Genomic DNA, 13,500 nt, shown 5'->3' on the forward strand with positions numbered 1-13,500 from the left:
ATTAGTCATTGGTGTAACTGCAGAGATTTGAAAGCCCCCTCTAAATACTTCTACTTAGCTTGTCCCTATCCATCAGGAATTTAAGCTAAAATGTACTGTAATTTTCGCCAAAGGGTTTAGGAAACAAGGATACAATTTCATTTCTTGTTTTAATATACCATTTTCTCTTTTTCTTCTTATCTGTTTTCTCCCTGTTTTCTCTCATTCTGCTTTTGTCTAGAAGTTGACAAAATAGCGTTGTGCACAGCAACACATTAAATGAGAATAATCATTCAGTCCTTGCCCTGTCTGTTGAGATGACTGTTAGCAAGGATGCCAGAACAGCAAAGTTCTTCAGCCTACTAGCTGCTTTATGGGCAAAACAGATGTTTCAAGTATAAGTAAGGACTGAGCTTCTCCATTAGGAAAGCTCCCTTGTTCTGCCTGGGTACCTCCACACAGACAAAACTCCTATGTTGGTATTTTTAAAATTATTTTGGTTACAGCATTCAGCTTATTTAAGCACCTTCACAGTCCATTGACTGCTTTTTCTTACGCAGTCATGAGTGCCGTACGGAGGAGGCTTGTCCATCAGCATATATTTTTATAGCATTTTTTTCTCACATGTCTTCTTTTGCAACTGTTTTGCAAGAGCATCTCTATCATCTGCAACAGGACAAGTTTAGTCTACTGCTTTCCAGACCAGAGAGTTTCACCTAGGCCTCCTTATTCTGGGCCTGAAGGGAAGTCATCAAGACAGGCAGGGAGGCATTTTAGAGAAACATTACAGCAGTTCCCCTGAAGAGAAGATCAGTACCCTGAGGTCTTATCCACACAACAAGTGACATTAGGCTAACTAATGGCACAAGAGATAATTTAGCACTTAGTATAGATAAGGGCTTGTGTTAAACATGCCAGCTGGCAGTGGATAAGCAAAGGCATTCACATGCAACTGTGTAACCTTACGGGGGCTTTAGCTTTGGAGGTATTCACTGTCGCAAAAATCAATCTGGGTAAGATTCAGGTAGAAAGAGATACAAATACTACCCCACTTCCTAATCTTGTAATTCCCTTGGGATAAACTGTCCAGTAAGGATAAAATACACTCAGAAAACGTACATTGTTCATATTCAGCATATGAAGAATAATGCAACAGAATTCCATTGTATTCATACACAAAACTTCCTCAAGGTGGAGCAGGGTATGATCAGCTCCACCACCTCCACCCTTTGATAGATAGGCTGCATCATCCCTTCATCAGACTCTTGGATATTGAAAATTCTGACCATGTACCTATTACATCATCTGCAAGAATTCTTTTTAAAAACTTATTAGAATATCTTTCTGTGCAAGTAGTAAGCTGACTGCTTTAGTGTCGCAGGAAGAAGTCTCTATTGTCCCATTGGCAGTGATCTATGTAGTCCTTTGCACATGGATAAAGAGACTTTTCCCAGTGGCCCCACCTGTGTTAGTTAAGTAGCATTGTTGTCGCATTAATCTTGCTATTCTTTTCTGTAAATCTGTCATGCAGTGCTGGTGAGATAATTTGATGCAGCTTGAACAGACAGATGGTCCAAAAGGTACATGCACAAAACTATTCCATATGTTCTCATTATCTGTGCATTCCCTGTAGTGTGTAAGAGAACATATAACTTTTTCTCAATATAGACAAATTTTTCCTATTGAAAATATGCACGAAAAGGCTTGTTCTGTAAACCCATTCTGTAATGGCCTGAGCAAGAATAAGGGTCATAAAACCTGCGTGAGCCCATATAGAAATATGTAAAGCCGAGGCCTATATGACATATCCAGGCCGAGGCCTATTTCTGAGGGGGAAGAGGGAAGTGAATGCTATGGTAGTTTAGCAGAATGTCATGATTAATAACTTTTTATTCTTTTGTCCTGAGGAATTTATTCCCACCCTGATCCTGTGATGCTAATAAAATTATGTTGTCGGATATGTGAATCTCCTTAATTAATAGAATAATTGATTTTCTTTTTACCTGAAAGCTGTGTCTCGCCAATCATACCAGCCTCCTAAAGTTGGGTTAATATCTTCAAAAGGGAAAAACAGATATTGATTACCAGGCACTATGATGGTTGGGTTTTAGCTTTTAGTTATTAGCTGTTGCACACATTTTTATAATAAAGAAATAGCTTCAAGTTGGTTTGACTTTGGATGCTAACTCTGGTGACTTCAGAATCAGAGAGCAACTGATAATATCCCTACATAAAATAGTGATGTTTCTATTATCTCCCATTTTTCTCTTTTAATAAAAATTGTTTCAATTAAAACGGTATCATAAAGAACTGCTCAAAGTCAGCACTCTGTTAGAGGCATTATAATAACCTACCATTTCTGGGGAATGAATTAATCTAATAGATCTTTTCTTTTTCTAACTACTGATCCTATTTATCTTTGTGGCTGCAGGAAGAAGCCATTTGTGTGTTGTCATCTTCCTCTGAAATCAGTGGTGGGAATCTCAAAGAGACTTGGGTTCTGGTTAACATAGCAAAACTCTTTTAAAGGCCAGTTCTGTGCTTGTGAGGGATTAATTATGTTGAAAAGGTTCCTCAGATACTGATTAAAACCAGAAAAATATCTTAATCACATTTCAACCAAAAGGTCCCCTTTTTTTCTACAAGAGCTTTCTAAGTAGGTCAAGGATGGTGGTGTGTAATATGTGCAATGTTGGCCTCTGATAAGTCAAAAAACCTCTGTGTGTGTGGGTAAGTAGTTTGTTATAAACATCGTTAATAGAAGATCTTTTTTCTTTCCGTTTTACAGTTGGGTTCTTTGAAGAGTGTCTTTCTGCTTGAAGAAAGGTCTAAAATCTCTTGGAGGGTATTTTGATTGAAATGTTAGTAATGTTGTTGCCTTTGCAAAGGAAAGAAACAGTGTGAATTACTGCTTATTTGAAATATGTAAAGCATAGTTTTGGAATTGCTGAATTTCTTCCTTTGCATTCATAAATGTGATGGAAGAATAAAATTATTTCAAAACAAGTCAGTACATAGGACTTAAAGAGACCTTAAGTTATAGAGATTTGGAATCGCTGGCTATTACAAGTAATCACTTCATCATTATAGTGCTTTCATAAACTGATCATGAATTAGTTTTAAAACCTTCCGACTTCAAGGCTACAAGTGTTCATATATTAAATTGGTTTTGTGCTTACATTTGTCCTTAAGGTTATATAAGTGGTTCTTAATCAGGATGTTGCAGAAATTTCAAATAGCTATCCATAGTGTCAGAAACATTCTCATGTGTTGTGTTGTTTCGGAGTTCTCTGCAACAGAAGAATTGTTCTATTTTTTTCTTAGAAAAGCAACAGGTGAAAGCTAACAGATGGTGTCTTTCAGGGGGTGCCTGGAGACTAATGGGGGTGCCTGAAGTTGAATAAGGTTGAGAATGACTGGTTTAAGTTATTCTCGTTCCCTGGCGCTTCCCTCTTCCAGTTCATTTATGGAGCTCTTGGGTCTCTTTTCAGGTTTCATTTTGCTAAGCTAACCAAGCCAGCCTATTTTAGGACATAGCTGTGCTGCAGTAGTGGTACATCCCTGCTAGTATGTTCCTGAACATGGCTCACCCAGAGGCCACTCAGACTGCTGCATTTTAGACATACCCCTGGTGTTCTCTCATAAGAGTCTGCTTGTTCCACTTAAAACCCTTCTCTGTTCTTGTTCCAGTTTGAATTCATCTTTCTTGAATATAGGTGACCAGACCTATATACAAAATATTCCAGAGAGGTCTCACCAAAAACTTGTCAGAGGGCATTAGCATTTTCTTCCTTCCATTTAGAAAGGCCTTGACTTGTACATCTGAGGTTTGGATTTGCTACTTTCATAACCATATTATCTTGGTGTTTCAGTCATCTTATGCTGGACTTAATGCAGTGATTCTCAACTAGCATCATCCTGGGGTGCTGCAAGATCCTTTAAGGGTGCCATGAAGTGTGAGTAGATAAGTGCAGGCTCAGGCTTCTCCCTGCATGATCAATCCCTGATTGCCATTGCCTGGTCCCTCTGCAAAGAGGTAAACTAAGCAGTGTAGTATATACATTAAGTTCTGAAATTGGATGCAGCTTAATTCACAAAAGTTGTGGAAGGGTTTCCTTGAGTTCAAAAAGGTTGAGAACTATTGATTTAATGTGCCTTGGTCTATATGTTGCATCATTTCCAACTGATGAGCTCCCATTTTAAAAGAAAACGCTTGTTAATCCTTCAGTGTTTGACCGTCTTTTGTACTATTACATTTAATTTGATTTCTTTAAGTCCAGTCTTCTAAATCACCCAGTTCTTCCTGTGTGATAGGCTGATTTTCTTCTGTATTGACAATGCATGCAAACCTTTTAACAAAATGTTATTAACAAGTTTGTACCTTTTGTGCCATAGTTGTTAAAGAAAATATTAATTCAGGATAGTTCCCAAGTCGATCCTTGAGGATTCTACAACTAACCTCTTTCCCATCCTAAAATTTCCCTTTTCAGAACAACCTGTTATGGGTTTCCCTTCAGTCAGGTCTTAATCTGCTTAATCATGTTTATCTTAATCTCAAATTATCAGTGCATTAGATATGGCATGTTTTTCTTGACTAGAAAATTGTATGTTATAAAAGATGTCAGATTAATCTAACATAGACCATGTCTGGTAAATCCATGTTGTGTTTTATCCCATTTTCTATTTTCTTCCATGTCCTTAACTATTCTTTCCTTCAAAAACTTTTCTATACCCTTGTATATAATTATAGTTGGATTAAGTCTTTAACTGCCCAGTATTACTTCCTCTCCTTCAGTCTCAACTATTAGTACTATGTGATGTATACCTGGGAAGCTATTTCCCCATATCACAATTCCCTGTAGTATTTATTTTATATGGTAGAGATCTCTCCGTATCAAACTCTAGCACAGCTAGTTTATAGCATAGCCCTAGCACTACCCCAGTAAAACATTATATACCACACTTCACCAAAATAATTTTGAACTAAAACAATTGTTTTATCTGCTCAGCAACTTATTTCTTGAGGCTATTGCATTATTAATGCACAATGCTAATCTACTGCCATCCATCTTTCCCATAACAGCACCTGCCCACAAAATCTTTGTTCAAATAATGACTATTATTCCACCAAGTTTTTATTATCTCCATAATATCTATTAGTATGTCTCAAACCAATAACTGTACATACTCCCATTTTTTTGCATAGGCTCTTTGCCATAATGCACTGATATTATAGTTTTTCTCATTGATCTCTCCTACCAGAATAACTACAGTCCTTTCATTAGCTGTACAGTTTAATTGACTGTTGTTCTCTTTGATACTTCCTCCTTGCTGCTTATCTTTGTACTCGCTGATCTTCATTGCTGTATTGTAGTTGAATTGATTTTCATTTTCATATGCATTAGAACTACATATATGGAGCTCCCTTCCCCATGTCTTGGTTTGAAAGCTCTTATCTGTTGCACCAGGCTTATCCCAGAAGGTTAATACCAAAGGTACTTAGCTGGAGTCCATCTATCAAGAGGACTCTTGCTTCTGAGTGTTTTATGACAAGTTCAAGTGGCACGTAGGAACCTAGTCTTGTAATCTGAAAGTAAATAAGAAGAACATGCTATTGAAATAGCATAATCAGCCTGTATTTTTTTTTCAAGTGACGTGACATTGTTATTTAGCTTCAGCAAGTTTTAATGTTTAAAACCTGCTGTCTTGACTTTTGTTGTTGAAAATTGCTTTTATTCCTTGATGCATTTTGTTTCATAATGCTTATTTGTAAAGATTTCTTATTGGAGAGAACGGAGTTAGTAATTTGGAGCTGCAGTAACATTTTAGGAGCAGTGTGACATCATTCTGGTATCCGTTTTCTAGCAAAGCTAGGAGCCCTGACAGCTGGGTTGCTTTTTCTCTGTGTCAGGACTATACAGTGCTCATCGGGGAGCAGCTTCAAAGACAAAAGGGTTGTGTCTCACATCTTTCCGACTGTTCTTTTTGTTGTTGTTTGTATCTCAAGCCTTTGGTAAAGAATGCATTTCCCTGAAGACTGGTGAGTAACTCTTATGCTTTGGTATATATTTTAACAATTATTGACCAGTAAGTAAAAGGATTTTTCTGGCTTTACTGGAAAAATCAAATCTGCTCCAAATATAGTATGTATATCAAGTGAATGCAAAGTGCTGTAGAGGATGTATAATCCACATTAGAATTTAAAAGCAGAGATGGTAAATTTATACTTGGAATAAAAAATAGCTTTTGTGATTTAAGATCATGTTCAGTAAAAGTACCTAGCTTAAAGGTTTTGTATTCAAACATGCTAACTTCAGTATTGAGTTGGTGACTGAGGAGCTAGAAGAAACTTGCATAGAAAATGATTTTAATGACAGGGACAAAATAACTTGCATTGGAAAGCTTCAATCCTGAGCTTTCTAGTCTGTGATTTTAATGTTTTCACAGATTGAATTATATCATATATAATAGCATAGCATTGCGTAGTGGCATAGTTTGAGGATTTTAAGCATTTTTGATTAACGTGCAGCAATGGGAATACCTTCAAATTAGGTAACTTGTATGAATTTGTTTTAGCAAAGGCAATGTTAGTAGCTGACTATTACAAACATTATTTGTATTGAATATCACAAATATGAACAATTGAAGGAGAAAAACTGATCCATTTTCACTGAAACTGTAAATGGAGCCTATAAAGATTTAAATCTTTTACTCTGAGCTGTAAATCTTGTCAGAGTACTCTGCCTGTTATATCACAGACTCTTCATGTCTGTAGTTTTTCAGGCATTTTATACCTGAGGCACATCTAATGAATTTGCTTCACACATACTCATTTTTTTTCTTGTTAGAAAGGCAGTGCAAGATACCTCTCTTTCTTGTTTGATTACCGTAACCAGACAAAAACAGTTGAAGGCAAGATTCTAATCACAGCCTGCAGTCCATGCTTTAACACTCTGAAAATCCTTGGTTAGCTTGCCAAAATCAAGGGTGAAGATAATTATTTTAAAACCTATAAAGTATTAATTCCTTGCTAAGATGAAGAAATTCTTTCAGCACATCTATAAATACCTAAACAGGCACATTTTGTGAGGATGAATACAGTTATACTGGTCTAATCCAGTGTTCTGGATTTCTTAGGAATAACATTCATCTTGATAGATGTTAGTTATTGATTTCCAGCAAAATCGAAGTTCAGAATTGACTACAGGTAGTCAAAATCAGACCTTTATGTAGATGGTGAATGTACTGTTCTTAATTGTCAAGCTGGCACTGGCTGTTGTTCTGGACTCTGATTGCAAGTTTTGAGCAAATGCTTTTAAAATTTCAAAAATGTTATTTGACTGAAATACTCAGATAAAACTCACCTGTTTTTATAGGTTGCAACTTGTTTATGAGTGTTGATCTGCTGGAATTTGTTTTTTTTTTCTCTCTCTCTCTTCCGAGCATCTGAAACATTTATTTTTGTGAAAAACATAACACAAAATCTTTTCACTTAATTTTCCATTGCATCTTAAATAAACATCACTGAATTATATGACTGTTATCTGTTGGCATTAGCAAACAGGTATTTATTCAGGTTCAAAATAGCTAATATTTAATATGCCAAATTATTTAGTCTTCAAAATGACTTTCCAAGATTTTCTAAATTATGCATGTGGAATTTTTTGGTTTAATTAACATACATAAACTAATCTCAGTTTATGTAATTTGGGAATTTTATCTTCGAAATCATTGTTAGCAGTCCCTTGATACAAGGATGACAGTCTTCCAGTAAATAGGGAAGTCCGGGGGAGTCCACAGATGACTGAGAAGGCTGATCTAAGGTCTGCATGTTTGATTGGCAAATAGGTCTGGGAGGAAGGAAGAATTCTGGTGATGCTAGGTGACAGTTCTTTCAGTCTCTTGTCTATCTGTCTCCCGAAGCGGGGTGAGTTTTCTCAAAATGAACCTTGCTTTGTTTTAAATCATGGCACCATTGTGGACAATTCAGTGCTTGAGTCTCAAAGGTATTGATGTTAATACTCATTTCTTCAGATTGACCTTCAAAGTGTCCTTGAATTGCTTCTTTTGCCAACTGTTACAGCAGTGACCTTCATTGAGTTGGGAGTGTAGGAACTGGTTTGGGAGCCATCTGTGAAGCATCCTTATAATGTGTCCTGTCCAACAGAGCTGGTGCCATAAAACATGGTTTTAAGGCTGCTGGTGGTTGCTTGGGCCAGGAAACTGGCATCTGTTCTTCTGTCCTTCCAATTGATATTGAAGATTTTCAGACATTGTTGATTTTAATGTTCCGAAGCTTTCAGGTGTTTCAGGTGTCATCCAAATTTCAAACCCATACAACCGGGTAGTTTGATGTGGCTCCTGATGTCATGATCATTGAAGACACAATTTTGCAGCAGTGGCAGATTATATCCAGGGTTGAATATCATTATCTTTGAACTATCATGCCAATAAAGGCTCCCCAGACTTACGTTAGAATAGCAGTTGGGGCCTTAAAAGTATTTATTGTACGCTCCAGAGTATTAGAGAATTGAAGATGCTGGATCTTTAACAGAAGTATTACTCAGTTTACATGAATGCTATTACAAACAAAAGAAACATTCCAAACTTTCACCCAAAAAAATCCTTTCCAGGTCTGCTGTCAATTTATATTTTTGGGGGTTTTTTAATGTTATTTCATTGTTCCTATAGCTATCCCAGAGTCTAGCAGAACCTGTGTGTTATCAATAAAAAAAGAAGCCCAAAGAAACTATTTCAAATGATAAAACAAAACCCCTTTCAGAATTTGATTACAAAAAATAAAAGACCAAACCAATTTTCTCATTTGTTCATTCGTCTTGCAACAGGAATTCTGTTTTTAAGTTAATTCAGTTTGAAATATTTTCGGCTTTTATACCTCAGAAAAGAAAAAAAAAACTTGAACGTGTCTTTCCCTCCCGCCTCCCTTTCCAGAGCATCTTTAATGATTTATAGTTTGGGGAGAGGAGGGAATCTCACTGAGGTTGGAGAGATTTTCATAGGATTATAAGTAAGAACATCACTACTTTTGATATAAATAGTTGCTATGCATGAACAGAGGTATGGGTTGCAAAGTTGAATATATTTGACTATTTCAATATTTTTAATGTTGGTGCCATTTATGACCCCCTAATACTGGTTGAGAGCTCACAGTCTTAGGAGGATGGTACAAAAAGATTTTTCAACAGCTGCATCTACATAAGGATTTTTCTGTAATTGCTGTCCAGTGAAGTAGTCCTCACGTACACATGGCTGTAGGCAGATGCTAGTATTTTGAGAACTCTGTCATTTAGCTGATCAAAACAGGTCCACACAATCCAGAGTTTGAAATACTAGTCCACTCTAGACCTGGTCTATAATAATGCTCCCATTTTAACATGTTTAGAGCATTTTCTAGTGTAAGCCAATGTGGGAATCTTGCTTGGAAAAAAAAATGGTAGTAGACCAGGGGTGGCCAAAATATGGCCCACGGGCCAGATGCGGCCCACAAGACCATTCTGTCTGGCCTGCAGGGCCCCTAAAAAATTTTGAAAATTAATATTAATCTACCCTTGGTTCCTGTAAAAAAATGACAGGAACCAAGGGCAGTAGGACCCAGGGGAAGCCTGGTGGGCTCCCACAACAGCAGGGCCCACCGGGCCCCGCCCCCTCAGCCAGAAGCCCCAGCAAGGGCTTTTGGCCTGGAACCACATGGCTGCCCTGCGCTGGAACCGCGGGGAGGGGGGGGGAGGGCAGGGGAGGACCCCAGGCAGGGAAGGAGCCTGGGGAAAAGCTGAGCACAGGCAGGGGGAAAGTGGCCTCTCGCCTGCCCCGTGGCTGGCATGCCCCACGCTGCAGCTGCTGGCATGCCCCACGCTGCAGCTGCTTGCAGCCCACCTGGGGCTGCTTGTGCCTGCTGCAGACAGCCCCGCATGGGCTGCAAGCAGCTGCAGTCCAGGGCGCTGGCCATGGGGCGGGGGAGGGGGCGCTTTTCCCCAGGCTCCTTCCCGGCATGGAGAAAAGCAGCCCCTCCCCCAAAATGTGGCCGGCACCCCACATTGCAGCTGCTTGCAGCCCACATGGGGCTCTCTGGAGGAAGCACAGGCAGCCCCAGGCAGGCTGTGAGCAGCTGCAGTGCAGGGCATGGGGTGGGGAGGGACCGCTTTTCCCCCACCGCGCTCAGCACCACCTTGTAACCCGGCCTCGCTGCCAGCCTGAGCCCTGTGCCAGCTCCGGGCTTGCCCATTGGGGCGGCGCGTGGTGACAGCAGCTGCGGGCTTGCTGCCCCACCCCGCCCACTTGCCACACTGACCAGTGTTTGCCACCGCCGCCTCTGGGCTGCCCAGCGTGTGAGCTCCGGGCAGACAGCAGCAGCCAACACTGCCCAGCACAGCAAATGCTGCTGCTGCCGATGGGTGAGCCTGGAGCCTGCTTGGAGCCCAGGCTGACAGTAGGGCCGGGTTACAAGTTGGTGCTGAGCGCGGGAAAAAGCAGCCCCCCACTCGCCCAATGGCCAGCATCCTGCACTGTAGCCTCTTGCAGCCTGCATGGGGCTGCCTGTGCCTGCTCCAAACAGCCCCACATGGGCTGTGAGCACCTGCAGCAGGGGGCACTGGCCATGGGGTGGGTGAAGGGCTGCTTTTTCCCCGTGCTCAGCACCAGCTTCTTCTCTGCCAGCGAGCAGGGGGTCAGGGCTGTGTGCGGCCCCCCCGCCTGTACTGCAGGGCTGGGGGGGGGCACTAGGTGTGAGTGGGCGTAGGAGCCAGCAGGAACACGGGGCCCACACCAGTGTCCCAGGGCCGGTGCCGGCAGGGCCCAGAGCAGGGCGGCAGGAACACGGGGTCCCAGCCACCAGGGGCTCTATGGAGCCGGACCAGCTCCCTACTCTCCCTGCTGGTGCAGCCCAGCCCGGCTCCACAGACCCCTTCCAGCCTGTGACCCGCCAGTGCTGGCCCTGAGACATTGGTCCCAAGATAGTGACTAGGGCGCGGGGCACCTGTCAAGGGGTGGGGCTACCCATGTGGCCTTTGACAGCCTGCCAAAACTGGGTAAGTGGCCCTCCGCCCAAAATAATTGCCTGCCCCTGTAGTAGACCAAGGTTTTCTAGGCTAGAAGAAGGAAGGACTCTCTTGTATACATAAAGCACAGTTTACCAAAAAAACCTAAAAAACCAAACCAGTGCTGGAATAATATTCGACTAAGCTGAGTAGGTTGGATAGCTGGATACAAAGGCATGATGTTTGCTGTAATAAGAGAAAAGCCTTGAATTTCAGCATTAGGGGAAAAAAAGCCCCACCTGAAAGCACTGAAGCACTTTAAAGCCAGAGAAGAAAGAGAGACAGAAGTAGCTTCTTTTTGGCATGTGTCCATGGCATGCTCATTGTGTTCATTTTTGGATCTGTTCATAAGTGGTTGTGGGTATTACTGGCACGCTCGCATAGCAGCTATGTTACACTTTTTCAGCATCTGCCATGTACAGAGTTGGTAGCAAGTGGGTGCTCTGTTTTCACAGCTGTGCTTTCTAGCACTATCTGTACTCAAAATTGCTAAAATGAATGAATTGAATGAAATTCTGCTAAAAACTATGTAGTTGTCATGTAAATCTGGAGTCTTAGTAATTGCAAAATTTTTGCATGCCAAAGAAATTTCATAAGGTGGGTGGGAGGTACTATAGCAACAGCTGATTCTCTGAATATTTAGGGTAATATGGTTTTCAAGGTGATGAGCCTAATGCATTCATCCCTTCTACAAATCACACTTACTACTTAGCACTCTCTTATCTGTAGGGACCTACAGAATTTGGGACTACTGTTCTCTGATTTTGCGGTATGAGTGTGGTGCCCAGCACCATTTTAGTGGTGGAGCGTGGCAGCCCCCCCAGCCCCACACCCCTGGCTGAAGTCCTGCACCTCCCTGGAGATTGACAGATGGTTATCTTTCAGTTTCTGGGGAGGGGCAGGACTTCCTGGGCCTCCGGCCAATTAGAGGTATGGGGGCACACCACGCTCTGCCACAAATCTTACCCCATCTCTCACTCACCCCATGCTTCAGGGCACCAGGACTTGCCACCCTTTTTCCATTTTTGCAGCTTGCTCAGACACTCTCTTGCTCTCGCTCACTTTTGTCGCTGCTGATTTCATGCCTTTTCACAGTCTGTGCTTTTTCACGGGGACTGGGCTTTTTCAGGGAAACTGACCAAATTTGCAGTTTCCATGAAGTTGCATATTCAGCAGGTCCCTACTTATTTGGGGCAATAGATACAAAAATGGGGTGCAAGAAGAGCCACTATTAGGCTTCTTGTACTACATTTGGGTGAGTACTGAATATAATGTCGGGGAAGGCCTGGCCCTGAACCCAGATGCTGAAAGTTTCTGTTGGTGGCTGGATTTCTGCTGAGGGTCAGAATTGCTGCTGAGGGTCAGGTAAGTGGTCAGTAGATTTAGGGTGACAGGTGAGTCTGGGGCACAGTAGTATTATAGATGCAGCTTATGAGAAATAGCTGCTTTGGAAATCCTTTCTTTATGTTTATGTTTTCATTGGTGAAGTGAGTAATGCAACATATGGTAAGCTGCAGTTGATTTTATCCTATTGAATGCAAGTTACTAATGTAATTCTGTTTAAAACCAGTTTCAGGACAAAATAAAATTGCATCCAGTTTTATAAGAATTGTACCAAGAGACTAGGTTCCCAATTTGTGTGGAAAGTGGCAGCTAAATTGCTTTTACATTCCTAAATTGAATGCACATTGATGGGTATAGACTTCTGTGGTAGTTTGTGCTGTTTTGTTTCTTTTTATTTTTGCCATCATTGCTTTCGTACACCAGAAAAAAATCCTCTGTAATGTTTATATAAAGAATGGCCTCCTACTGCAGGATCGTCTGCATGGAGTAACTTTTTTCCATTAAGGTAGTATGAACATCTTCTGTTGGCATACTGTTTTACCAAAAGATGTACCATATTTTCTTGTATGCCACATGCCCTCATATAAGAGGTGCATCTTGTTTCTGGAAGGCAGGATGTAGAAGAAAAGATTTTTTTAGTGTCTTGGCCAAGAGCTTACTGCCTGCAGCAGCTAACTTGCCATCTGCCAACTCCATGCCTGTTTTAAGCAAAAGCTACAGTGTTTACTCTTTCAGAACCACTCCTAAATTGTCAGCAGTTTTTTGGCTTCTCAGCCAAAAACTACTGCCAAATCTGCAGCAGCTGGGAGAGGGTTAAAACTGGATTTTATCCCTGTTGCTTGCTCCCTTGGAGAGAAGTGCCAGCCATTACAATGCAGGATCTCCATGCTTCTGTTCTGGCAAAGAAAATCAAGCATTGCTGCTTAAGACATGCATTCCAATTTTGGATGGGTGATTTTTGAGGTTGGGGAAGTTTTGTATGGTATGCAATATGGCTACTTTTGCTGATTATAATACTAAGCCATAATGGGAAGAGGGGCAGCTGACCTACACAGGTATTCTTGTTCACCTACCACTTTTTAGATGCTCTTTTCCAACATAATTATTTCATTTCATAATTATT

General features: G+C 41.0%; 1 protein-coding gene across 10 annotated transcripts in view; it reads left to right on the forward strand.

The window, feature by feature from the left end:
- The window catches only part of PLEKHA5 (pleckstrin homology domain containing A5), a 260,867-nt gene that overhangs the window by 120,745 nt on the left and 126,622 nt on the right, over window positions 1-13,500 (forward strand). Inside the window, exon 1 of one of the 10 annotated variants that reach the window (XM_019489460.2) lies at window positions 5,893-6,019. The exons of the other annotated variants lie outside the window; for them this stretch is intronic. Within the exon in view, the coding sequence (XP_019345005.1) occupies window positions 6,000-6,019 (20 nt within the window). The 5' untranslated portion in view covers window positions 5,893-5,999. Of the gene's footprint in view, window positions 1-5,892; window positions 6,020-13,500 lie in introns of those variants that run through there. 10 annotated transcript variants of the gene reach the window in all.

Source organism: Alligator mississippiensis, chromosome 4 (assembly GCF_030867095.1).
Source record: "Alligator mississippiensis isolate rAllMis1 chromosome 4, rAllMis1, whole genome shotgun sequence".
NCBI classification, from domain to species: domain Eukaryota; kingdom Metazoa; phylum Chordata; order Crocodylia; family Alligatoridae; genus Alligator; species Alligator mississippiensis.